At 41.6% G+C, this 27,283-nt stretch overlaps 1 protein-coding gene across 1 annotated transcript in view; it reads left to right on the top strand.

The window, feature by feature from the left end:
- EGFR (epidermal growth factor receptor) overlaps positions 1–27,283 on the top strand; it is a 414,372-nt gene that overhangs the window by 379,608 nt on the left and 7,481 nt on the right. Inside the window, exons 23-26 of the mRNA XM_086941735.1 lie at positions 4,631–4,777; positions 7,052–7,149; positions 9,436–9,603; positions 9,690–9,737. Coding sequence (XP_086797861.1) covers positions 4,631–4,777; positions 7,052–7,149; positions 9,436–9,603; positions 9,690–9,737 — 461 coding nt within the window. The remainder of the gene's footprint in view (positions 1–4,630; positions 4,778–7,051; positions 7,150–9,435; positions 9,604–9,689; positions 9,738–27,283) is intronic.

Below are 27,283 nucleotides of genomic sequence, written 5' to 3'. Positions count from 1 at the left end.
CACCCTCTCCTATACCTCCTCCCTGGGATCCCGACCCATGTTCCTTGGGACTACCCCTCATTACTGCAACTGGTTGCAGTCAGATTTCCATTGCCAGGTAAAGTGACTAAGACCGTCGCTGAGGGTGGGGTTAAGTCATCTGGGCAGATTGTCACAGCAATAAGTGGAGTTGGGGTAAAAGGGAGTGAAATAGAGGCAGATGGGAAAGTTGGATGTACAAGTCAATCATTAACGTAAAGACTTGACCCAGGGGTTTGCTGACAAACCAGGCTATGGGTATTTGGCAGTAATGGACGTAGTACAGGGCAATATTTAATCTGTAACCCATATAAGTGGAAGGATTGAACCTAGTTTCTAATGCAAATAAATCATGTCCAAGGTTCAAATTCCCAAAGAGCAGTTCTGTACAATCTGTCATGAAATTAGGTCCATTAATCCTTTTGGCACCCCAGATGTCCTCCATAATTATTGATCGGCACCCCCTCACGTGGCGTATCCAAGAGATACTTTTGTTGATAAAGGAGTCTTCGTTATCATGTCTCGTGGTAGGCGACAATCTAGGGACATTGGTCAGAAAGATACTCTTAGGGTGTCCTTGTGGTATGACTCCCCTACTAGATATATCTCGACAAACGTGAGTGTTGATAGGGGGAGGGATTGGTGGGCCACTAGGTGGCAACAGTACTGGAGTTCGACTGTGAGCTGTTTTAGCATAGGGTACTGTGCTCCTAGGCGGGTGGACAGAGGAATTCTTGCATATTAAATGTGCAACAAATCCTAAAGATGGGACAGTAGAACTATCAGGGGTAGTTGTATGGATCAAAGAATTCATGGGAAGCTGCTTGGGCAGTTGGGCTTCGATCTCACCTTTCTTAATTAACAATTGAATTTGATCTGTTAGCTCTTGGACTGCCTTTTTTAAACTATCTACCTCTGACCTCAGATCGGCTATAGTTTTAAGTAGATCCTGGCCCTTAAGGACCTGGTCGCCTATAGCAGTCTCACATAATGACGGGGTTGGCGTGTCTCAGGACTCTTGGTCTGCTCTTGATTCATGTCTCCCATCATCTAGGCTTTGAAGCTCACCTGGCCCCATCTCCACTATCACTGGAGACTCATGGATGGCCTGAAGCTGGAGGAACCTATTAGAGAGAGTAAGATCTGTGGTTAAAGTACTAACAACTGGAGCATTGTCTGGAACCTTGACTGGGGGTTCAGAGTCTAGCGCCCCTCTCCCATATCTGCCTCTTCTACAGCAACGTTGGATATGTTGGGTACTAGTGAGTGGTCTGAAGAACAGTTTTTCGGGCTGCAAGTTATGGGTTTTCTAAACATAGAAGGAACACGTTTGGGCCTGCAGGACTTTGAACTACTGGAGTGGATTATTGAGCATGATAGAAAATGGTTCAATGTTGCGTCGGCTGGCGGGGATTGCATATCTTCGCATTCAACAAGAAGGTCATCTATACGATCAAGAATAGAATTACCTCCTGCCGACTCAAAAACAGCACAAAAGCTGGCTGCAGGTGGCTACCAGCAACCCAGGAAGTTGAAAAACAATTAATAAATGACCCTTAAGTAATAGATTAGCCGAATGGGTCAAGTTCAGGAGCTTAACAGTGTGGTGGCTAGTAAGGGGAAAGAACAGAGTCAAAAAGAAAATTCAAAGTCAGAGATGGAATCAAAGTTAGGAAGGTTTGAACTCACAGTTGGATGGCACACAAATCAAAGGGGGTGGCCCTGCCCTGCCTCTTCCTGGCAATGAAGGGCAAGGACGGAGCTGCTGGTGTCTTCTTGCGTGTTTGTGCAGCAAGTAGGCGATGGCGCTTTTGGCACATCAGGTAGCCCCTTCCCCAACCAGAAGGGAGCCAAAGAGAAAGTCTTCCTAGGGCTTGGAGTCCTCCACTGCTCCCGTGGTGCTGCTGGAGCTGCCGGTGACTTCTTGCACGTACGTGCAGCAGGAAGGCTATGGCACTTTTAGCATGTCTGGTAGCTCCTCCCCCAACCAGGAGGGAGACAAAGAGCAAGGCTTCTTGGGGCTTGGAGTCCCCCACTGCTCCTGTGGTGCTGCTAGAGCTGCTGCGGTCTTCTTGCGCGTCTGAGCAGAGGGAAGGCAATGATGCTTTTAGCGCGTTGGGCAGCCCCTCCCCCTACCAGGTGGGAGCCAAAGAGCAAGGCTTCTTCGGGCTTGGAGTCCCCCACTACTCCTGCGGTGCTGCTGGAGCTGCCGGTGTCTTCTTGAGCATTCGACTCCGTGAGCTGGGAGTACTTGTTCATTCTCCTTCGAGGCCTGAACTTCAGTCCTCGATTTCTTTCCTATCTTAAGATGTTATACACCGATTTGAGGGTGACGGTGTGGGTGGCTGGTGCCAGATTAGACTTGTTTCAAATACAACAGGAGACGTGGCAGGGTTGCCCCTTGTCTCCTCTGCTGTTTGCTCTTGCCATGGCAGTGTGGGTGAGAATGGACGTTCAGATACAAGGTTTCAAATGGGGAGAAGGTCTCTCTGATGGAACAGCATTATATGATGATGATGTTCTCTTATTTGTAACCAGATGACTCAGACCCCACATCCTGCAAATTATGCCTATATATGGGAAAACTTCAGGCCTTTGCATTAACATATCTAAGTCTACTATGTTCTTGACTGTTAATCACCCACAGAACTTCGGATGGGTCAGGATTGTGGTGGGTTCAAGTATCTGGGTGTCTTTATGCCCTTCAAGGTGGCATTAGTGTGGATATATAATTTGGAGCCTGTATTGGCTCGTCTGAGAGAGAATGTTCGTGTCTGGTTGGTTTTGCCTTTGTCCTTGACTGGTAGATCGGACATTTTTAAAAATGGTGTCATTGCCCTGGTTTCTATACCAATTGTAGGATTTCCAGTTTGATATTCCTCTGCACTGGTTCCACAAATTGAATTCTATTCTCACTACCAATCTCTGGGAGGGCAGGACCCCTAACATTGCCATCAGCAAATGTTTTCAATCCACTTACTCTGGGGGTATCGCTGTAGCGGATTTCAAATCATATTATCGCGTGTCACATCTGCTGATCATCAATGACTGGCAGAACGACCTCCATGGCGACCCCGCTTATGCCTCAGAGAAGGGGGCGATGGGGGACACCCCTACTATCTCATATCTCTATGTTCGGGGTAGCAGTGGCGATCTTCCTCTCAGTGACTAGAGTGGTCCCGAATCAATGGCGATATTCTCCGGACAGATGGGATGGTGGGTAGATTGATGGGGTGAACTCCGCTTTGGTGGTGCCACCTGCTACCGCAAGTGACTGCGCTGTTAGGCTTTCAGAAATGGGACTTAATAGGGATCTCTACTCTGGGTGATATTATGAGCGGAATGGTCCTCAAGTCCTTTCAGATCCTACAGGTAAAATACCAACGTCATCATAGTGTTCCATCATTTCCTTCAACTCTACCATGAGCTGACCCCTTACATTGCGGCCCTGACTGACCCCCAGATCTTAATCCATTGGAGAGCAAACTCATTATGGGTGATCTGAGTGACCACATGATTGATATACCAGACACATCTCTCCAATTGTCCTGATACCTTTAGCCTCTCTGGAGGGCAGGGGAGGCTGATGTTGGGGTTCTGTAGAATGAGGATTGGAATGAGGATATCTCAAGAGGTGACCATTGCAGCCGAACTTAGGTTGAATTAGCTTAAATACCTCAGTGGGGTGTATTTCACGTGCCATTGATTATTGCAGAAGGGGGTGATTGCCTCCCCGACATCTCTTGGATTTAGTGCTGAGGCTGGAATTCTTTTTACATAAGTTTTGGGTTCAGGACAGCCCAGCATTGATACGGTTATGGTGCGAGATGACCCTTCCTGGGCAGGGTCCTGTCCTTGTTTGGTTCCCACTAATTTTCTTAAGTACTGGTTCAAATATTTGTCTTCTCTGAAACCATATAGCTGTTGATATTGCAGTCATGCAGCAGACACACCCGATATCTAAAATATAAATTATAAAGCAGGGTAGAGTCGATGAATGCTGCCACACTACCCAACAAACCAGTTTGTGATCACCTATAATGGATCCTGACTACACTGCTCGGGTCCTTCCAGTTGAAATTGATTAAATACACTGCAGTACCATATAGTAAATGAAAACGTGATGATAGCCCTGGTGAAAGTGGTGAAAAGTCTAGCAAACACCTTACTAAACAGTCATTCATAATTCATCAACCACAGCTATAAGTACAGATCCAGTTGCCATTCCACGTCCACATCCTGCTTGTGATGCCTTCAACAAACTGTTGGCTTTATTGGTGATTTGTAGTTGTGAGGTAACAGGCTTCTCTTATATTTTAGATAAGTAAGGGCTGACAGAAATGGGTATGAAATTGGGTGGCTCATTTCCGATAGACAGATGATTGCTCCCTCGATTATATCAGGGACACTAAATCAATATTATTAGAAAGGCCCCCTTTTATAGATTTTAGTCTTGCCAGGTCAAGTACCTAGTATCTTTTACAAATCTTAGGCTCTTAAAATGCAATCTTATTGATCCTTTGCAGCTCAAATATCATGTGGGCATGAGGTTTTGTTTGATAACGTGGATGTCATTTCTTATCTTGCATGCTCTTTCTGCTCTCTCCCACAGGTGTAACAGTTTGGGAGTTGATGACTTTTGGCTTAAAACCTTATGATTCAATTCCTGCAAGCGAAATTTCTAATGTTTTGGAAAAAGGAGAACGCCTGCCACAGCCTCCCATCTGCACTATTGATGTTTATATGATCATGGTCAAATGTAAGTATTTGTTGATTATCATATGCTTATTTTGCAGTTGCTACTCAACCAGGAAGTGTAATGCGCTGTACAAAACAACATTTATGATGCTTGCATCTCTCACAGGGAACAGATGAACACAATAAGGCACATAAGTTACAGAAGAGCTTTAATTTCACAGTCAGCAAAACTATTTCGGTAGCAAAGATATAAAGTGGGAATAAGAATGGGGAATAATACAACAGGAAATAGAATCAAGCATGAAGTTGTGGGGAGACAATAGTGAGAGAAGTAGATGAACATAAAAGTGTAGACAGCTCGAATGTAGTAGTAGACGGGGAGCGAATTTAAGAGAGGAAAAGGGGGAATTCTCTCATCGAAAATTAAAGGAATAGGTTCAACAAATCAAAAGAAGTGTTTATTTTTATCTCAACGGTCGTAGCACGGTCTTTGATCCTACAAAATTGGAAATCTACGGTGATCCCATGTCAATTAAAATGGATTAATAAAATGAGAAGAACATGTAATTTTGAGAGAGCTTATGCAGGTAGAGTGGGTGCGATCGCAAGATTCGAAAGGAATTGGAAATATTTTGAGAAGCTTGAATTGATAAAAGGAAGTTGATTGTTTTAGTTAAGTCAATTTTTAGATGATATTGCTTTTGCATTCGAAGAACTGAAAGTATATATTTGCTCTGTTATATCAGCTGGTTGTGCACTTTATTGTATATACATTAGTCAATTTTGCGCGATACTGCATTTGCACTTTAAAGAAATGTAATAATATTTTCGCTGTTTTAAATCAGCGGCTCTCATACCTCATAGCACTTGCACTTTACAAACCGTATTGTGATTTAGATGTTTTTTTTTTACCAGCTGTTTCTATACTACTCAACTGAGCACGTCTTTGTACTAGTACTTTAAGAAAGGCAAAACGCTTAGTCGTATGCTATTGCAGTTTGTGTACTATTTCTGTCTAGTGTTGCCTCTTGTTTAATGTCTTGAAATCTTTGTCTAATTATGAAATATTTAATGTACCAATGCTTTTTCTACAGCTTGTTAAAAAAAAAATTAAAACAAAAAAAACAAAAAAAAAGAAAAATAAAGGGGCGAGGGAAGTAGGGGACAAAATTCTGTTAAAATATAGTTTTAAAATGTGCAAAGAATGTTGCATTTTTGCTTTGCAGTGGGAATGTTTATAACACATAACTATTCATGAATCGTTTTTTGTAATTCCTGCCATGCTTTGACCATCAGGAGATACATGAGATGCACCAAACAAATAATACTAATAAATTGTATGCAATTGAAGTGACCCTCCTGCTCATACCAAAACCATCATGTGGCAAGGAGTCCCAGCACCTATACTTAAAGTATCTAGTAGGAATTCTTCTCAATTAGCTTTGGAGCATTCAGCCTTTGAGGTCCTCGGCCATATGATGACAGGCCCTGAAGGCCCATCTCAATGCTTTGGTGCCCTCTGCCAAGTACAATGTAAACATCTGTGGCCCAGGCTCCTGCTCACACAGTTTGGCAGGGCCTCCAATGTAGTCAGACACAGTTAATGCCATTGTGTATCGGTCTCATCCATGGACCTCACTTAGAGGTCACCAAGGGTCACTGCTGCGACCCCAATGCATGCCCCTTGTGACCCCTGGCACTGCCTTCACGATCACTAGTGTCAGCAGCGGAAAAAAACAGTTGTAGGAACAGAAGCAGCCCGTCCTTATGGATGTCGGTGGGGGCTTCACTTACCTCTTTTTTTGTCATTTTTTTTTATACTAATAGTGAATAATATTACAGTAGTAGCTATTAGTTGAATAAACAATAGAGTGCAAATAGCTGGAATATGACTTCCCCTGGCAGCTGAGGTAAGTAACAAAAATTCTCTTAAATGTATGTATGTTCTGTGCATGTTTGCAGTTTGAATGTGTTTATGTAAGAGAGAGTGTGTGTATGTGTAATTGTGTGTAGGCAGAGTGTGTGTGTATGTGTGTATGTATAAGCACATGTATGTGAGTGAAAGTAAAATTCAAGGGGCATGTGAAATCACTATCCCTGCCCCTGACATTAAGGTGAATTGACGTCCATGGTCTCATCAAAGAGGAATCATTTACCTAATCAGGTGGAATGCATAATTAGAACTTAGATGATACATTGATCATCATCTATGAGCATTTGTTAGTGATCTTTTCTTAGTCTGGACCACAGTGAGACATATTCCTCATTTCCAGATTTTTTTTTTTATAAATCTGCTTCCTCATACGTGTTGTTCATTGTTTTATTATCTTTTCAGGCTGGATGATCGACGCAGACAGCCGTCCCAAATTCCGCGAGCTGACTGCTGAATTCACCAAAATGGCTCGAGACCCCCCGCGCTATTTAGTCATACAGGTACATGTGATATAGTTAAATTTTGTCAGGCGAAACCATGTAAGTGAACCAAGTACATATGTGTGATGAGGAAAGTTAACTAGGTTATGCAGAATCCGATTTAAGATAATTGGCACTGTAAATATTTTCGATACATCTTCGCATAAACCGTTCACCAGTTAGAAAGAATCTGTTTCCAACATCAATGGAATTTAGACCATGAAAAAGTATGTAAATTGCACTTATTGAAAGAAAAAATATTCCATGAATTAGTGTCCACCTAGTGGTTAATGTAATTCCTTTTGTTAATTTCATCATGAAAATTTTGTGTATCCAATTTCGATTAAATGGTGCTCTGTGCTTTTGTTTTCTATGAAATCATATATAATACATAGTCTTGCCTTTCTCAGACTCGCTCATTCCCTCTGCATTACATTAAAAAATATAGGTACTTGTGTTTTACCACCCAACCCCTGTTGCCATCTCTTCAGTCTTCCACCCAGTTATTACAGAAAAATAAATACCTTCTATCCTGACCAACAAACAAAAACTTATTTGGCGGAATGCTCCACCTCCATGCTCAAATATACACACAAAAAGAACTAGCACCCTGATAGCATCACATTCATGATAGTAGCCTTCCCTTCCTGGTCTCAATATTTGAAAACATCCTATACTCAACATCCAGCTACCCACCTCCTACCATTCCAGATATTTAAACAAGCATTTGCAATGCAATTGGTCTCGCCTTTGGGACCTTATATGTATTTAGCTATTCAGCACATTAGCCTTTCTGAAACATCTACTGTTCTTTAACATGGAGCGAAAGTAAGAACCAAACTGCGTAACTCACAAGATATGGGAACACATGGTGAGAAATATTGCCTTTCAGCAGAAAATGGTATAGTCCAAAGCTCTGTTTTTAATATAAAATTAAGGCCTTCGGTGGTCATATCACTGAAAATACAAGATTTGAATAAAATATTATTGTCTACGGGTGCTTGTGGAAGACAAATTCTATAGACTGGAATCTTGAGAATGCTAAAGTTATTCAGGTATTTTACTGACCTCGGCTGGTCATTTTCCATCAAGAAAGTTAAATAGAGGCAGTTGGCAAGAAAATGTAAAAAAAAGAAAGTCCCTCAGCAGAAAGCAATTGTGGTATTTTACTGACCTCTACTAGTCGTTTTCTATCAAGACAGTTACATAGAGGCAGTTGAACAGGAAAAAAAGTCGATAAGCGGAAGCAGACAAGTCATAGGGCTGATCTCCAGAGCCCACAAAGTACATACACATATAAGTATTTACTAAAATATATAAAAGAGTTCTTGAATGCTTGACCCAAAAAATGTAATACCTGCCATGGAGCAATGAGTTTTCATAGGAGGTAGACATTAATATGAAGCTAAGGTTTAGCGAAGTACTTGTTGTTGGTCTGTGAAGCTAATTTTGCAGTGCACAAGAGAGTGTTGCTAGGATTGATTCTCAGATGTCAAATCAGATCCTTTTAATCATACAGAATTTTGTAGAGGATTTAGCACTATATAAAGTGTACAGGTGTATTCAGCCTTCAGTTTCTGGAATGGAACAAAACACGTTACCTGTTCCATCACACTGCCATAAAAACATTCAGGTATCAGAAACACCTTAACTGTCCATAGAACAAATCCATTGCTTCCTTAGAGCACGTCATTACTTCAGTATTTAATGGCAGACCCAATGACTCCAAGAAATCATGTGACAGGCTTTACCCAAGACAACCAAAGTCAGTAAACTGTCTTTCCCTAAACCCAGCTCCTGCCACATTGCAGCATAGATGATCTACATCAGTTGATAAGCCTATATATCTCTTACCCCCACTAGTCTTTTCTGTAATAAGACCGAGATTTGCCATCCTCTTGAGCAAATGTCATAAATGGGACTTATTTTGTCTCTTAAAATGTATTATTACTTTTATGGACTTGGTGCTGTTGATTCTTTCCATTCATCTTCTCCGCATGCCATCTGCAGTGCACTTAGTTGATGTTGCAAATATAGAGCTCCCAAACGCTATCGCTAATGCTACAGTATTAATTTAACTTCAATATTTTTATCAGGATTTATTTTTCTAGCTGTTGGCACTCATTTTATTCAGGAAATCAAGCATTTGAACAAAAACAAGAATAATTGGGGTATTCGAAGACTTAGAGATAGGCCACAATTCCTCTAAAAAAGATATTTCCTGAGTGACAAAATAAGAAATATGATTGATATATTGACAGCTTTCCAGTGATTTCTTACCATAGGCTGTAAATATTTATTTACCAGAATGACGAAAGGATGCAGCTACCCAGCCCAGCAGACACCAAGTTTTATCGCACCTTGATGGAGGAGGGAGAAATAGGCGAAGTGGTTGACGCAGAGGAGTATCTGGTACCACACCAGGGCTTTTTCAACAGTCCGGCCACATCCCGCACTCCACTATTGAACTCAGTGGTAAGTTAATTTCAGACTGTTCCACAGAATCACACTTACACAAACCCTACACACTTTGGGACTAATTTCCTTTTCATGTGTTACAGAGTACCACCAGTAATACTTCAGACATCCCCTTCATCAACAGAAATGGAGTAAGTAAAATTGAGATAAATTCACACTTAAGGCATGTCTCTTATATTTAATGCTGCATTTTGTTAAGCAATTGTACAAAAAAGTATACATTTTTAATTGATATGCAATTCCACGTATTGTATTTACAACATATCTTACCAGCATATTTCATTTATTACCTATCAGCATATCAGTACGCAATACGACGTACATTGTTGCAATATTTTCTTTGTTTGTTGAGACAAATTAGTAGACACATCCCTTTGGTAAATAAGAGGCTTCCGTAAGTCTGCAAAGGTAAAAAAAAGGAAGCAATCTCTTCGCACTGCAGTCATCTTTTCATGTTTCGGTCACATCTCTATTTAGATGTTATGAAGCTCTCACAAGACACCAAAGGCATGCCTGGATAAACACAAGCATTTGCAATGCAATAGGTCTCACATTTGCAAGAGTTTGAGCTATTGGCATTGTAAATGACAATGCTTTTTATTTATCTGTTTTGATAATTAACACATAAATGAAAGCCATTTTCATTTACGATGCCAATAGCTCAAACTGTTGTAAGTGCGAGACCTATTTCATTTCAAAGAAGCGACCACCATTCTCCCAGGCTGCTAGAAAAGTAGAAGCGTGCATGGTACATCGAATGTTGCAGGAAAGCATGTCATGCCTGCAGACGGAGAAAATACTGCTTACAGACTAAATAAGACATACTATGTAACAACAGAAGTAAAAGGGCCAGTCCTCACAGGAGGTTACAAATAAAGACAAGGCGGTACTAAGGAGGGACTAACAAGCCTATCAATGAATAAGAAGGCAGCATTTACTAAGGACATTGACACAAGCCAGTAACAAATATGGACGGAGAGTGGGCGGGTCTTCAAGCCTATACTCTAATACAGCATGCCTTGCAGAGCAGCGCATGTGCTGCCCAGGCTCAACCTAACAAAGCAATTTAATTCGAAATTGGCAAGTAAAGTTGGGGCATTGATGCCACCAGGTAGATTAAGAGCAGCCCACTCCTCCCTTTTCTGATATCCCCCATCCTCGTGGCCATAAAACACTCCAACCACACGTCTACTGTCTGATCACCTCTGCTTCTTTAATGGGACAACTGAAGCCACACAAGGAGGAGAGTGTACTGCATGCCATGCACTTTACAAGGCTTCCCGTCACCGATAAAGGCCTAATTACATTTGGAGGAGTGAAATTAAAGCATTCATTTCATTTTACCTACCTATGAGTAGTTTGGTTTTCCGCATCCAGTTTTACCAGGTTTGGGAGGGTGTGGCCTGATTTTTCCGGCTGTTGCATGAAGTTTGCATGCAGCAACCAAATTCATTCAGCACTTTATTTTCATACAATGCCCCCTCCCCCTACTCGCCACCCCCCCAACCACAGGCCTGTGCACATGTGTACCAGCTGCTCAGAGCATTTGGTAAATGTAAACATTAAACTTCATGGAATGGCAAATTCCGTTTGTTTTTATGACTGGAAATTCAGTTCCACAGTCCCACATGGTGAGTTACCATTCCATGAGGTTCTACTCGTACTTGCACAATACTGGGACGATGTCACCAGGCATGTCATTTTAAAGTCGCACACCGCACTTGCAACTTGCAATCATGGCAATAGAAGGTGCCTTTAATGAAGCACAACAGCTAGAGGAATCGCAGTAAAGAAGTGTGTTAGACCTGGTACCATTGGTGTGAGACTAGCTATTTTACATGATGCCTCCTCTGTTTTCTATATGTTTTGCTGGTTTAGATGCTTTGAGACCTGTGCCACTGCTATTCAGTGCCATAGTGCAAATGCTCCCTGTGTTAAATTGATGTTTTGATTAGTGACTCCATGATTGACTTATTTGATTTACTGTCAGACCCTTGTATTGTGCACCGCGTGTCACCCGGGGCTTGTAAATCAAATGCTGCTGGTGGGCTTGCAGCACCGATTGTGCCACCCATGGACACAGTCCGTAAAGTGTAACTTGGGCCTGCCATTGCAGAACCTGTATGCAGTCTGGGACTGCTGTGTCGACCAGGCGAGTGCATTCACTCGACAGTTTAAACCTTCCCTTTTCTGCATATCTGTCACCCCTGCAGTAGGCCTACGGGCAGAGTGTGTTGTATGTAAAAGGTTGGGCATGCCCTGATCTGCGTGGCATGACCTGATAGTGAATTACAACCTATTTCATGTTTCCCTATTGCAAGGCTACCTATCCCATAGGCCAGAACCGACGGTTTGATTTTAACAGCTTATAATCCTAGCTGACCTGAGGGACGAGGTAGAGATTCGAGTTTAGTATGCCTGAACTCAGAATGATAAAATGCATCTTTTATTAAAGTTGGTTTTAACATTCTGTGTTTGAAAATACCACTTTTAGAAAGTTGGTATTTTCTTACCTAACCATCCAGCCTGCCTCTGCTAGCGTGTGCATTGTGTGTCTGGTTTTGTGAGTGAAGGGTCTCGGGGGCTCCAGTAGACAGGGTGAATCTGCACTAGGCTGAATAGGCCGATCTACTTGAGGAGTCATGAGAGGAGTAGCACCTTGGCCTGAAAAGAGCTGTGCCTGCCTTCCACAATGCTGGCTCCACCTCCTGTGGTGTGCCTGATGACCCTGGCCTACTCTGACAAAGGAAGAAGTTGTGCATTGGCAGAATGCACCAGAACTGCCAGGACTGGTTTGGACTAGGTACAGGACCCTCTGCCTTCAGAGGACAAAGGATTTCTGAGTATAAATTTGGGGACCCAGACCCCAAGAAGTTAGATCACTTCTGGGAACACAAGACGAACCTTTGCCGAGGAGAAGAACCGAAGGAAGCTGCAGGAGTTTGGACTGATCCTCTGCCAGTGTGCTGTTGTTGGGTTTGCCTGCAGTTGTGTCTTCATTGCAGAGGAAAGGAGAATGAACTTCTACAGAACTTTCATCATCTTTCTGAATATTTCTCCAAGGGCTTGAACTGAGCTTGCCTCCTGTCTGAAGTCTCAGGGATACTATCGAAGGAATCTGCAACACCAACGCCAGTGAAGTCGTGAGTGCTGCTCCGACCTGTACACATAGACTGACGCCTGCTGCTGTGCTGTATCGACTTCAAAACAGACATCATCATGGAGCCGATCCTCGACGAAGGTGGCGAAGAACTCATCGACACCATGACATCGTAAGGAACCGTGGTTTCGGGTCCATCGTAACGTCATCTCCTCTCCGGACAGGAACCGACGCCTCCCCTGCCTGCGAAAGCATCCAGTACACGGACGCATCATCTCCCCCGAAGCAAGGAACCAACACTGCAACGCGCCAACAACACTGCATTTCCCTGATGCCGTGAGCTGTCTTTGTGTTCGCTTTCCAAGGTACTGTTCTGTGGGGGTCTGTTTTGACTCTGGGCCTGACGCTTTACATGTCGGGGTCAGCACCGTACTTTGGGACCTCTTTGACCTCGACGTTGTGATAGCTCCTGTTGGGGTTATCTGTTGCTAAAGACTGTTTAAGTGAATTACCTATATTTTAATTACTTCTACCATCATGAAGTATTAATTGTGATTACCGTATTGTGGATTTTTGTCGTTTGTGGTCTTGCGATAAGTCTATATAAAGAATACTTATTTCTATACAACCCGGTGTGGGGTCCATCTGTAGTGTTTTCACTGTATTACTACATGTTTTCACAAATGCCTCTGAGATACGCCTGTCTGCTCGTGCCAAGGTACCAAGGGGGTGAGCAGGGGTTATCCAATAGTGTAATCCCTTTTCCCTGACTTAGACGCAAGGGTCCCTATTTGGACAAAGGTGCATACCATTGCCAACTGGAGACCCCGAGTTCTAACAAAGTGACCTACACATTATGCCATGTTAATCTAAGATGGAAGTTCCACTTAATATGCAGACCCTTATTTTGGAATGTAAAGTCGAATTGTGCATTGAGATTGCACATTAGTATAAAATAGATACGTTTAAGTAGACTCCACAAAACATGCGCCCTTATGGTAAAAGAAGCAAGTTTATTACAGAACACTCACTCTTACTAGTTTTAGAGTGGCTTGCGATACACAGCAGGCCTTGATATAAACCAGTTAATCTGGAAACTATTAGCTTACGGCCTTTATCATTAGCTGGCCGATCAGTGTCCTTCTTTCCATAGTCTTGACAGCATGTTTTTTGATTCGTTTCCCAGCATAGTAAAGAGCTCGTCAACATGTGCTTATTTATTCATGCTGAAGATGGTATTCAACAACATTATTCAGCTGTTTTCCTTTAATTGTCTAGCATGGAATATTTAAATCAACCAATTGATATTAGTTTTATAACGCCGTTGGTAGAAACAGCTATTAAAATACACATTTACATAGCACACTCATAAATATGTAAAAATATAATTCCAAACTTCTGTGCATCTTAAAAGAGCATCATCGAAAAAATGTGTGACTTCTATCAAGGTCAAACGTTTAAAGACACATTTAATGTTAAATGTCTTTCTTTAAAGCCCTTGTGTAATTTAACAAATTTAAGAGAGCTCGGGCACATTGTCGAATCGCAGAAGAACATAAAACTTGTTTTAAATACTTAATCCCTACTTCGGTATAAAAGTTAAACAAAAGCCATTACAGTTTCAAAGGACAAACCATCATGCAAACCTCAGAAGAACAGTTTTTATAGGTTCTACTCCTCAATAATGACAGCAGACCCAAAATGGAAACTTGTTAAAAAGTGTTCTGAATTTGTGGTGTCAACAATCGACAAATAATTGTCAGTCACTGGAAACATTACATCTGTAGATGAGTGTGCAGGATGACTTCATCTAGGTATTCCAATTCTCTTGAGCTGATCATTCATGAAAAATTGAGTTTTTTTCCAGCACTTGTGAGGATGCTTTTAGGCGATGGATTTTCAAGAAAGTTAACCAGTGCATTCGACGTGCATCAGCTTTATAGGAAATGTCTTTGATATCTCCTTTAGTAAGTGTGTAGTTATAGAAGCTTGTGACTCTCCAAGTATGGACGCCCCAACAATTGTTTACTGCGCCAAAAGACAACAACAGGGTGATGCTTGAGGTGCTGTTATGGCTTCTTCGTCCCTAGCAGCTGATTGACAGTGTCTGCAGTGCATTGCTGCATAGGAACACCCATTCAAGAGAGCCCTTGGTGTTGGGAGGACTGCAAATCCTTTAGAAGTGGGGAATCCTGGTGAGCCTATACAGCCGGTTGAGTTTGCCAGATAATGGTCAAGCTTTGATGCATTTTTTGTTAGTGCCGAAAGACAAACCTGAATGGCTTGTATGGTGCTGGTTGTAGCAGCTTAAGTCTGGACTTGACTCCATCGGTGGCAGTGACTACCGCTGGACTGGATTTGGACCTTCTGGTTTGGTATTAAGGATATTACAAGTAAATAACTAATTGAAGCCTGTAAAAAAAGTATTTAATAAAAATAAAAATTACCAATCACATTGTAATCCTCATCTGAACCTACTGTTAATAATTACTCACAACTATCAGTGCCTGGGGAAATTGCTTGAGAGAAAGCCGAGGGAGGTAAGCGCTTCTTCTTGGCTCATACCATGTCATCCTTGTCATCCCTTCAAGTACACTGGTACATATGCACTGAGAGGGAGAGAGTTCCCCTCCAGTTTATAAACAGTTAAGGCTGGCTTTAACATGAGCAATGGTTTCCCACTTTTTGTCTGTGCATTCTCACACAACTCGAGGCATTGAAACTATGAAAACATTTTAGGATCATCAAGCCCAAAATGTTTAAAGTGCTTCTGTGTGAAGCAATCCTGAGGCCCGAAGACAGTCAGCTTCCAGAGAGAACAAACGCTCTCTAGCGTCATACACGAACAGTAGAGTTGACAGAATTAGCTTCAGTCATGGGTACAGACACAGGCATTAATAGGGATGGTGCTACAGAGGGCATTGTGTTTAGAGGTGAAAGGGCTTTATGTGAGATGGTCAACCCTATTGAAAACCAGGATCCATGTGCCCTGTCAAGCCCTGCCTGACTTGGAATAAAAAAAGCATGAAACAGCTACACAAATAAATCAAGTTGATGCCAGAATAGTGAAAGGCCTTAAATTGCCTAGTACCTTTTCCCCTCTACATATAGACATGGCCTAATATTCACAAATCCTCTATCCAAACTGTTCTGGCTGATTGCACTACACCTGCTGGAAGGATAGGGAAGCACTTTAACCCTCTTTATTATTAGATTTATATTTGGTGTTCATTAATATTAATTAAAACCATTACAAAAAAGGAAGAAAAGATTGGAAACATCATGAGTTCAAGAAACATATTAGACCCTCCTGAGGAACAAAATAAACAATAGATGGAGACCTCTGTATTTCATACAGATCTTCCCAGTCTCACTCAAGTTGATGGAGTTGTGCACTAGAAAGCGAAATGCATTGACAAGAAGCGCTATGACGGCGGTTCCTGGTAATTCTTTATAAAGATGGCCAGCTTAGCAGTCATTAATAAATCTAGTGGCCGGTCCCTCCACCAAGGACATGGAGTAACTTACTCTGTCACCCTGGCAGGAAAACAGGCCATCTACCAGAATTACATTGGCCCCTAAGTAATTTGCCCAGAATCACAGGATGTTGAGCCAACGGCGAGACTCGAACCTGGATCCTCAGTTCCAAAGTCGGCAGCTCTTGCTGTTACGGCACATCCTCTCCCCATATGCCAAATAGAGCACTTCTTCTTTTTAGTTAACAAGAAAGATTTAATTACAATCCCCATCAGATATGGGGATACCCATAGGAGAGATTAAGTTATTTCTCCTTTCTGTATCTTGCCACCTGCTTCTCCTCTGTCTAAATTGTCTTGAGGGCCCAATAAAGAACTACTTTCCATCAGTGAGGAAGATTTGAAATATATATTCAATTTCTCTTCTGACAATGAAGAAAAATAAAAGAAAAATAACAACATAAAAAACAAAAACTGGCTGCCATAGAGAACATGAATAACATAGAGTTCAGGTAAAGCAAGTCCATTCCATAACTCGCAGATGTTTCCTTCAAACTCAGTGGAGACAATGAATATGATTCCAAGTCTCTGGTGAGTCTCCATAAGTATTTAATACTCAAAACAGTGTTTGAATTCTTTTGTAGCTTAAATACATATTTTGCAGACCACCTTAATTTATAATCAAACTATATACTGCTCACCCATTTTGCAGACAGTAGTTCTACCCAAGCAAAGCTCTGATGGCAAAAACAGCCTTTAATGTATTAGATTTAAATCTAAATCTCTCTGAGCTCAGGAACAAAATGCCTATATCCTTGGAGATTGTCACTGAGGAAACTAATCGATCCAAAGACATCACAACAGAGACTAATCATGTGGATCATTAAATAAACTGCTGGATCTGAGAAAACTATCTCTAGAGAGATCACTAGTATGATTGTTCTCAGCAAAAAGAAAAAACTTTGGTAGATGAAGAAAAATACTGGAATATGGACTGTAGTCAAACCAGTCAAATCATTAAACCAGCATATGATAGAGACCACTTGGGAGATACTTGCAAAATTCAAGTGACAGATGCTCAGAAAAGTACCAGTAGGAAGACAACACCAAAGATGTTTCCTATATTTGTAGGCAAAAGCTCCAAGTCAGGCTTAGAGAACATCATGCAAGTGATCAAACATATTAATGAGCCTGGAACCTGAATACACAATAGTGTTACCACCTCTAAAAACACTAACACAGGCATATCAGATTGGAAACATCATGAGTTCAAGAAACATATTAGACCCTCCTGAGGATCAAAATAAACAATAGATGGAGACCTCTGTATTTCATACAGATCTTCCCAGTCTCACTCAAGTTGATGGAGTTGTGCACCAGAAAGCGAAATGCATTGACAAGAAACGCTATGACGGCGGTTCCTTGTAATGCTTTATAAAGATGGCCAGCTTAGCAGTCATTAATAAATCTAGTGGCCGGTCCCTCCACCAAGGGGATGGAGTAACTTACTCTGTCACCCTAGCAGGACAACAGGCATCTACCAGAATTACATTGGCCCCTAAGTAATTTGCCCAGAATCACAGGATTCTCCTGATGACTCATGGATAAAAAAAATCTGTTCTATAATACAACAATTGAAAACAGAAATTATTCCTTAGGCTATATTTCCCACTTATAATACCAGCGTTAGTGTAAAAGTGCATGTAAAATGCACCATAGCAACGGTCAACAGTGAAGAGCTCTACAAAGCAATGAACATTGCCTGTTGAGCTGTTGCACATGTCCTGTGTCTGCGACTGACTTTATCATCGCCTGTACAGGTAATTAAGCTGTTTGAAATGATGTTCCGAAAGATGTAGATGCTATTACTTCAAACTAACAACCTGTGATTCAAGATTTAAGACACAAATATCACCCAAAGCCTAGAGTTCAGTCTGGTGCCTCAGAGCCCGTTGTAGATTCATATGTGGATGGGCCGACTAGCTTCAACCATTGACTGGCAGGCTCTCCATCACAAAGAGAGATGCTTTGGATCCCAGTCACACTCACAAAAGTTTTTAATTTGTTCTGGCACTGAAAGAATCAAGATCGCCTTCTGCTCCTTCTATTTCAAGATATTTAGGTCTGGCTTTTGAGAGAACCTTAGCTGTCTCAGACTACTGCTTTTCATAAAACGCACACAGACTACACGTACACAAGGGGGCTTTGGTCAATGGTAAAATTGTCATTCACATTTTGCTTATGCCCACCACGGCATTCAGTGTGTCAGCTCACTGAACACATTGGTTCTTTTAAGTTTAAGGGATTGACATAGCCTGTGCTCATTGTTTACATACACTTAAAAAAATAGTTCACTGCTCTTCAGTAACAAACTCGGCTCAAAAGGGTTTTACCTTATAAATTATTTATATGAGCCAGCTATTTAATTTGCTAGCACTCCTTTTATAAAGTTGCTGTTATAAGGTGTTTGTGACATTTTAACATTGTAGATGTCAGTGATTTGAGTGCTTTGTTAGGTGGTGATTGTTTTCCCTTTCCTGATATTAATAATAATAATAATAATAATAATAATAATATTATTAATAATAATAATAATAATAATAATAATAATGATAATAATAATTATATAAGGGATAAAGTCCACATGCTGTACAATAAAACGATATTGCACATCACCGAGGAGTTCTATAACCATGTAGAGGTATGAGGCTGAAGGCCGAGTTCCTTTAAAGTGTTATGGAACTCCAAGGTGACTTGCAATATACTTATCAAAAATATCAGGGAGTACTTTATCCCATATAATGCATGGTCACACTCTCACCATTTCCAGAAACCACTTAAAACCTTGGTGCGTAGCTCTTTCATGTGAACGAGCGAGCATGTTTGCAAACATGAGGAATAAAAATAAAGTTTCCAGTGCAAAATTAAACACATCAAAAATCTGTTAGATATTTTCTGCAAACAGATATTGGAAACAGTTCAGTACAAGTCAGTTTTCTTTTTTTTTTAAAAGCTCTGCAGTAGCTCAATATTTGTAGAAACATGCAAAAAGATTCTACCTTTTCTCTACAGAAGGAGTGCAAAAAATAAACATTCCCTCTGTTTGTCATTGTAAGTTATTAAAATAGAATAAACATTCTCTCTGCTTGTTATTGTAAGTTACTAAAATAGAGCAGAAGAAAGAAAAGCAACCGTGCTGCACACTGGTGCATAGAATACGTGAGTGGTGGAGCTTGGGAATGGCAAAGGAACCAGAACTCGATTGCCTTTGCCTTCTTTTCATCATCCCAGGTCGGATGAAGGAGGTCACCCTGCTGTCTAGGGCTCTCCTGCAGAGAAACCATTTAGATCTTGCAGAGCATCACACACATTGGGACATAGACATTGGGTTGCAGCTGACTGATCAGGGTTGAAGGAGGATTCTTGAGTACACCTCAAATGTGTCCTGGAAAGCTCACTTCAAACGTATCCAATTTTACTACCTTCATCAGACTCACCTTACCCATAGGCGTCTACATGTAGTGGCATTGAAGTGCCCTCTAAATTGTCTGCTGAGGATGCCGGCTTTTTATACTTGGTGTCGTCTTGTCCCTTATTGATACCGTACTGGACGTTGGTCCTCCAAGTGGGTTGTGTTGCCTCTGATTGGGAATTTGTGCTTAGCCCTCAGCTATGTCTACTGGGCCTTCACGGCCGTGCCGTGGCTTGAAGGCTATGGAAAGGTTTCTGGACCTGGCCTTGATTCTTGCTCCTAACAATGAGCTGGAAATTGGCTCTGGAGCCGGATATCTATAGATGGGGTTGTAGTTGGCGAGTTGGGTAGAGTGCGAAAGGGAGACACTTCGCAGGGAAGAGGCCAGAAAAGTGCGAAGGGTGCTTATCCTGCCTGCATGGGACGCCATAATGATGGTCTGTCCTTGAGTGAGCTTTGAGGGTCAGATTATTTATTACAACTCAGTCTTGGAAGTCTCTTCGCCCACTGCTGCCTCGTAGGTCACGGCACAGGTAGGGGGTATTCACTGTGGAAGGCGTGTGGCTTCTGTGACGGTTGCGGCATAGAATGTTTGAATATGCCATAGTGCATCTGGGAGCAGATGGACACCTAGGTGACTATGATGGTGGATAGTGCTTTGGTTTTGTATACGATTGGAATCCTCTTGTGTTCTTATGTTCTTCTATATTGGTAGTAATGGTTCCAACACTGCTGGCCCCTCCACTTGTTAATGGTATTGCTTCCATGTGCAATGCTTGCCAATGTTGTTGTTTTATTGTTTTATTTTTATTTAGTATGCTGTTGTTGTAATGAAAAATGAATACACTTATTTTCAAAAAGAAAGAAAAGCAACATTCCATTTTCTTTGCTTTGAACAGCTGCTTCAATTATTCTCTGTGACCTAAACAGCCTTTCAACTTGGCTGCTGGCTCTGGCATTGTGATGCAAACACCAGGAGATGATAGACGGAGAGTTGAAACTTTTCAGACACTCACACTCACCCACAGTCACAGATCTGGGTTGAATCCATCATCGTTCTTTAGCTCACTTCGCCATCCCAGTTCAGACCCAGCCATAGGTAAATCAGTCTTGACCCTGTGCCTCATGGGAACAGTCCAGCCTGAACTGCCAAGCTAGGTCTTCCTTGGACCGGAAACAAGCATCCTGGTACCGGTTTCGGGTAACACCTCTCCTCAGCCAGGCTAGCTGGAATCCAGTAGCATAGTGAGCATGAGTTCCACGTCCGGGCATACCCTGCCAACTTAGGGCGAACAGAGCAAACACAAGGAGAGGATAGACGGATGGCACTGTGGTGTCAGACTTCAACTATAATGACTTATAATAGTGAGTTCTGACGTCTTTTCTTTATAATCAGTGACTAAGTGCATCACAAGTTGTCAGTTGTAAAGAAATTAGAGACTGACATTTATACAGGTATTACAGAATCCCATGTATTATAATTAATAACATGCATGTTGCAGCTGACGGCTTGTTATTTAAAATTCATTGCTAGTAAAACAGCTGCATCAGTTCATTGTTTCTCATTTTAACATTTTTATTGCAAGCATATGAGGTCACGGTTAGGTAGGGGTGTGTTTTCCGTTTATTTATATATATTTTGTGGCATATGCTTGCAATAAAAAATAAGTTAAACCAACCCACCATCTTATCAACACTTGACCTATTGGCTTTGCCAATGCATTTTTAGCAGCTCTTCTTCAGGAATGGCCCTCCTATACGATATGCAATACTTATGGCCTAAAAGTATTTTCAGCTAAAACAATGGTAAACAACCTATGAATAAAAACTCACAATTGCATTCTTCCTTTCAGAGCCCATTATGGACAGGCTCAACCCAGCATTTTGCAGAGCTCAGAAAACTTATTTCGTTTTCATCGGATAAATGTACAGAAATGTTCATACTAATATTAAGATGATCATTTGCTCCAAAGATCCCATTGTTTTCCAGGAGTGCCCAGTGCAGGTAAGCGCTGTGGGGCGGAGTTGACAGACGATGAGGGAAAATTACATTTAAATAAAGACTAAACCTTAACTTGTGCTCACCGGATCACCGACTCGGTGATGAGGCGAGCGCAAGATAAGTGTTTTTCTTTTTTTATTTATTTAATTTTCTCTCGTCGCCTGTCGTCTCTTCTCACTGCGCCTCACCACGCTTACCTGCACCAGCTGCTCCTGTTGTTTTCTCTGTTCTCTTCACCTTCAGCAGTGGTAAATTTCCTCCAAATCTCTTCCTACATCGTAAAGTGGTCACAGAAGAAGCAACTTGGTAATAGACTTTTGTTTGTGTGTGCATGTAAGGTGGTGATTTCTGGCATCTTAAAAGAACGCCACTAAGTTGTCAGTTCACTTCTTTTCTCTCAGACTCCTGCCACTTGCAGCATTTACCGTTGTTGTTTGTGGCACTTCTATTTTACCAGGACAATCAAAATGTGGTCTTGTCACTGGGGACACTCCCCAGTTTATCAATCCTTGGGTTCGCTGACACTGGACACAACCAGCTAAAGACTCTGTGGCTTAGCTCTAAAGATATGTAACATAACATAACGTGTTTTTGTAAAGCGCAGGTTAAGCCGGAAACAACTTGGCGCTGAATAACAGATGTTTTTTGTTACCCAACTCAGTGGTACTCATTTTATCGACCTCAGATGGATGAACGGCTGAGTAGACCTGCCGGGATATGAACCCGTGACCATGAGATCGAACAAAGGCCCCTGCCGTGAACACATTAGTCCACTGAGCCGCCAAACCCAGCTTTATTTGGGCAGAGGCTAAGGACACCAGATGACTAACCAGAGGATGGCAGTGTTTTTTCCTGCAATCTCATTTGACATCCAGCTGTTTTTCTGGCAGTTGTGCTTTTGGTTCACTTCGAATGGTCAATTGAAGTAACTCACACGAGAACAGGGAATTGTAAAAGAAAGGCCCAAAAATACAACATTGCTTTCTCGGTGATTTAAGTCTTCTGGTAACCCTCTTGTAGATTCCCACCCACTGACCTTCACAAAAGAGTAGCCACAACAGCAGCAGGCCGGAATTTAAAGATACATGTTTCCTCGCCGTTCTCCCAGGAGCATCAATAGTGCAACACGTTCGCTGACACCAGGGCCCAGGGTTTTGCCTGGCCCACATCACCTCCATCAGTGACTGTTTTTACTGCAAAATGAGGTTTCCCTGCTTGCATCACAATTATTTTCACATTTTTACACGTGTTAACACTGTATGTGCAAAGGTTTCAACTCATTAGTTCCAGTTTACCACCTTACTGCAGGAACAAGCAACTAGGTGACCACTGACCAGTCAATCTTTGCAAAGGACCTTCCTCTACGCTGCAACGCGCCGCCAAGTTGTTTTCATCCTTTTCAGCAAGAAACATTTTTTTCTGTGAAAATCTATAAATTATGCTGCACATAAAGGCACATATGGCACATGCAGCAAATCCATAATTATATGAAAAATGCCACAGAAATGCATAATTCCGGTAGCTTCTTTCCAGCCTCCTTCTTGCCCGTAAAACCAACTACCCATTACAGCCATTGTAAATTAAAAGGACATCTGTCCTGCGGCTCTGCAGCAAATATACTTAAATACAGGCCTGCCAACCTAAGAACAGTAACCTAAGAACAGTTGCCACCGTGTGAGTGTACATGGAGAAGGGGGCATGGACTTTGAGAGGGGGGGGAGTCTTTGGACCCCCTGCTCTGTCTTAACAGACACAGCTTCCGTCCCCCACAATAGTAAGGAACTCACCGGACGCAACTGCGCGTCCTGTGAAGGTTTTAATTGGGGCCCAGCTGGGAGAGAGTTCACACACACTAAAATGGAACGCGTGACCCTGTGATGAGGCATGAAGCCGTGTGTCACACTACAGCACCGTGTGAGACGACAGGCCTGATTATGCAATTATAAGTTAAAATAGGGGAAACATTTTTAGCACCAAAGGAGACAACTCTGGTACTGACACACAAGTCATAGAGTTCACCTGAGTTGTCTCCATTATATGTTGCAAATATGTTTGTGTCCTGAGAACAGTTTATCTTGTTCCCTTGTTGTTTGAAGTTTCCCAACGCTAGCTGCTCTAGTCAATGTTTAACTATATTAAATAGTACAAGAGTCAAAGCATATACATCAATCTTGGGAAAATTCACAGCTGGTAATATTTTATTCATTGTCGTCTAGTGCCATCTATCGGCAATATTTAGAACAGTGGATGTTTTAATGTAATGAACTAGTTTTGAACTTTTTAAATAGAGCCTGTGAATGATGTTATACATAAGATACTGCAATCTTTATAAACGCCAGACTCTAATTTATTCATATTCAGTCACTTGTGACGCACCCAGTCGTCGATTATTGGAAAGGACACCAGAACGCGAATATTAAAGTTATTATAGTCCAGTTCTTAGCAGCCAGGTGAAGTTCAGGTTAGGGAGCATAATTTTGAAGAAGCTGTTCAAAACGAAAACCGCATGCTGCTACTCTTTCTTCTGCTCTATTTTTCTAGCTTACAATAACAAACGGAGAAAACATGTTTATTTTTTGCACTCCTTATATAGTTAGAATAAAGCTAGAATATTACTGGATGTTTCTACAAATTGTGATGGGAAACAGCACTCACCATGCATGCCATTACAACACATGCATTACAACACATGCGCTTTACCACATATGCCTTTACAACGCATGCCATTACCACAAAAAATGTATGTATTTCACAGGTGTTTTTTTAGATAGATAGATAGATGGATGGATGGATGGATGGATGGATAGATAGATATGTATGCTAGGGCAAGGGCGTTTTCAGGGTTTAGGGTGGGTGTAGGTTTTTGGTTGGCAAGAGTATTTTAAGGATTTTGGGTGGGTATGGGTTTTTGGGTGGCAAGGGAGTTTTTAGGGGATAGGGTGGGTAAGGGTTTTTGGGTGGTAAGGAAATATTTAGGGTCTCGGGTAGATATGGGTTTTTGGGTGGCAAGGGACTTTTTATGGTTTAGGGTGGGTATGGACTTTTATGTGGCAAGGGCGTTTTTACAGTTTAGAGTGGGTATGGGGTTTTTGGGTGGTAAGGGCATTTTTAGGGTTTAGGTTGGGTAAAGGGTTTTGGGTGGCTAGGGTAACTTTAAGGGTTTAGGGTCAGTAAGGGTTTTTGAGTGACAAGGGAATTTTGAGGGTTTAAGGTGGTAAGGTTTAAGGGTTGGGGTATGTTTAGGTAAAAAGAAATATATATATATTATATATTTTATATTAATATATATATATAATATATAATATATATATTTCACATCCACTTTATGAAAAAAGACTGCTGCACACCAGTCTCCAGTCGATTTCACAGATTTAATATCACACTGCAAAAAACCAATGCATTTCAACTCTTACGAGTCTTGCTCATGTGCTCATTTCACTTTTCAGTAATTGATGGGTGTGACAATGAAACGTTATGTTAAGGATGCACAGTAAAGCAGATATCTTTGGAACACTCTTGCTGTCACCCCTTCCGCTTCATTTATTTCATAAACCGACAATAGTTTGGAGGTGTTTTCCTTCAAGTATCTGTGAAAAGTATAAAGAATGCTACAACATACCCACCTCTCCCCCTCAAAAAATAAATAAATAAAAGGGCAATCGTCAGATAATATGAGCAAGGAAAACCCAATCATTCACCCTCAAAAGATTGGACGAAGTTTGCAGGCCCGGTGGCAAGCTTGTGGAAACCCTCTTAGCAGGCACCGGGCCCCTCCACCCAACCCTGTCCTTCTCATGACCACCTGGAAGACCACGCAGCATCAAACACCGATGTTGTGTCCAACTATATTGCTCCAGTACAAGTGGATCGACTCACATTCGGAAAAAGGAAAAGTTTGGTTTTAGAGTAAACTGTGTGCACCAGAAAGTGGAGCATATTCCACAAAGACAAGTTTTCGGATGTGACAGCCCATGTGTCATTGTTACCGAAATGCGCTCTATGAAGGTGGGGTGCTGCTGACTTCTGTAGATATACTTTGCACACAAACTCATGCCAGCTTTATTTGGAAGTGTTTTCACACAAACATTCAGCTGCTCTCGCACCCACTCACACACCTACACAATCACTCACACACCCACTCACAAACCTAGATAACGGCTCACACACCCACTCACAGACCCATACAGCCACTTACACATACACTCAAAAACCCATACGGTCACTAACACCCACTCACAGACACATACAGCCACTCACAGACCCATACAGCCACTCACACACCTACTCAGACCCATTCAGCAACTCACACAGCTACTCATTAACTCATACAGCCACTCACACAACCACTCACAGACCCATACAGCCAAAAACACCCCTCTCAAATGTTACAGGTTACATTTAGGAAATAAAACAAAAGAAATCCTTCAAAATTCCCTTAAAACAAAGGTTTCAGGGATGTTATAATTAGGAAATAACATTTTAAAAACATCGAAATTTACTGGAAAAACCAAAGGTTACAAGGACGTTACATCTACAAAATAGAATTAAAAATACCTTAGAAGTTTACTGAAAAAGCAAAGGCTGCAGGGACGTTATAGTTAGGCTCAGATTTCACTCGTACAAAACCATAGAAATTCAGACGTTATAGTTACCTAAGCTAACTTTAACTTACACCCCCAGCAATCCACTGTTTATGGCTTCACATATTACATCACTCATGACATGGTCCATGATATCACTGATGACATCTCAAAAAACATCACTAATGACATTATCCACAGAACCACTTACACATCCACTCACACAACCACTGATACACCCATACAACCACTCACTCACACACATACTCACACAACCACTCACACACACACTCACAGATCTATACAACCACTCACACACCCGGCCACAAACCCTTACAACCATTCACATGCCCATTTCCACAACCACTCACACCCACAAAACCACTCACACACCCATACAACCGCTCACACACCTGCGCAATCACTCACACACTTTTGCTGAAAATACCTTCGTGGCCACTGAATTTAAGAAATGTATCAGGGCGAGGAAGACATCATCAACTAAGTGCCTTTTCAACCGTTTTTCAACAAGTATTTTATATCTATATTTTACTGTTCTTTGCTGCTATGGACAATCGCTCAGCATAACCCTTTCAGGGCTTCTTTCTATGGTGCTAACAGTGCACTCCAATCTACTTGGGCGGTGCCCTGATAAGATTTCAGTGGAATTGGTTCTATACATACCTACATATGCATATATATATATATATATATATACATATACATATACATACATAATAGCCTATACATCAGCCTAAGCTGAATCTATTTTGAAAATGATTCCTTGCAATATCTCGAGTGCAGTGATGCAATACATGGCTCGAACGTAGTTTTTAAAAATTAGGACAAATATCCCCAATGTTAAAGAAGTGCGGGGTCTTCATTCACCTTACCTCAGCTCGGTACATAGACCCCAGCAAATTAGTTGCCAGCTCCACAGACGGTGCACTGTCTCTTTGTAACATTGAATGCAAGGCCACTATTCCCTGAACATTGTAACATGAAACTGTTTACCAAATCATAAGGCATTGCTAAAATTCAAATAAT

Source organism: Lissotriton vulgaris, chromosome 10 (genome assembly GCF_964263255.1).
Source record: "Lissotriton vulgaris chromosome 10, aLisVul1.2, whole genome shotgun sequence".
Classification (NCBI taxonomy): Eukaryota; Metazoa; Chordata; class Amphibia; order Caudata; family Salamandridae; genus Lissotriton; species Lissotriton vulgaris.
Note: the sequence above shows the minus strand (reverse complement) of the source record. Positions and strands in the feature narration are given on the sequence as shown.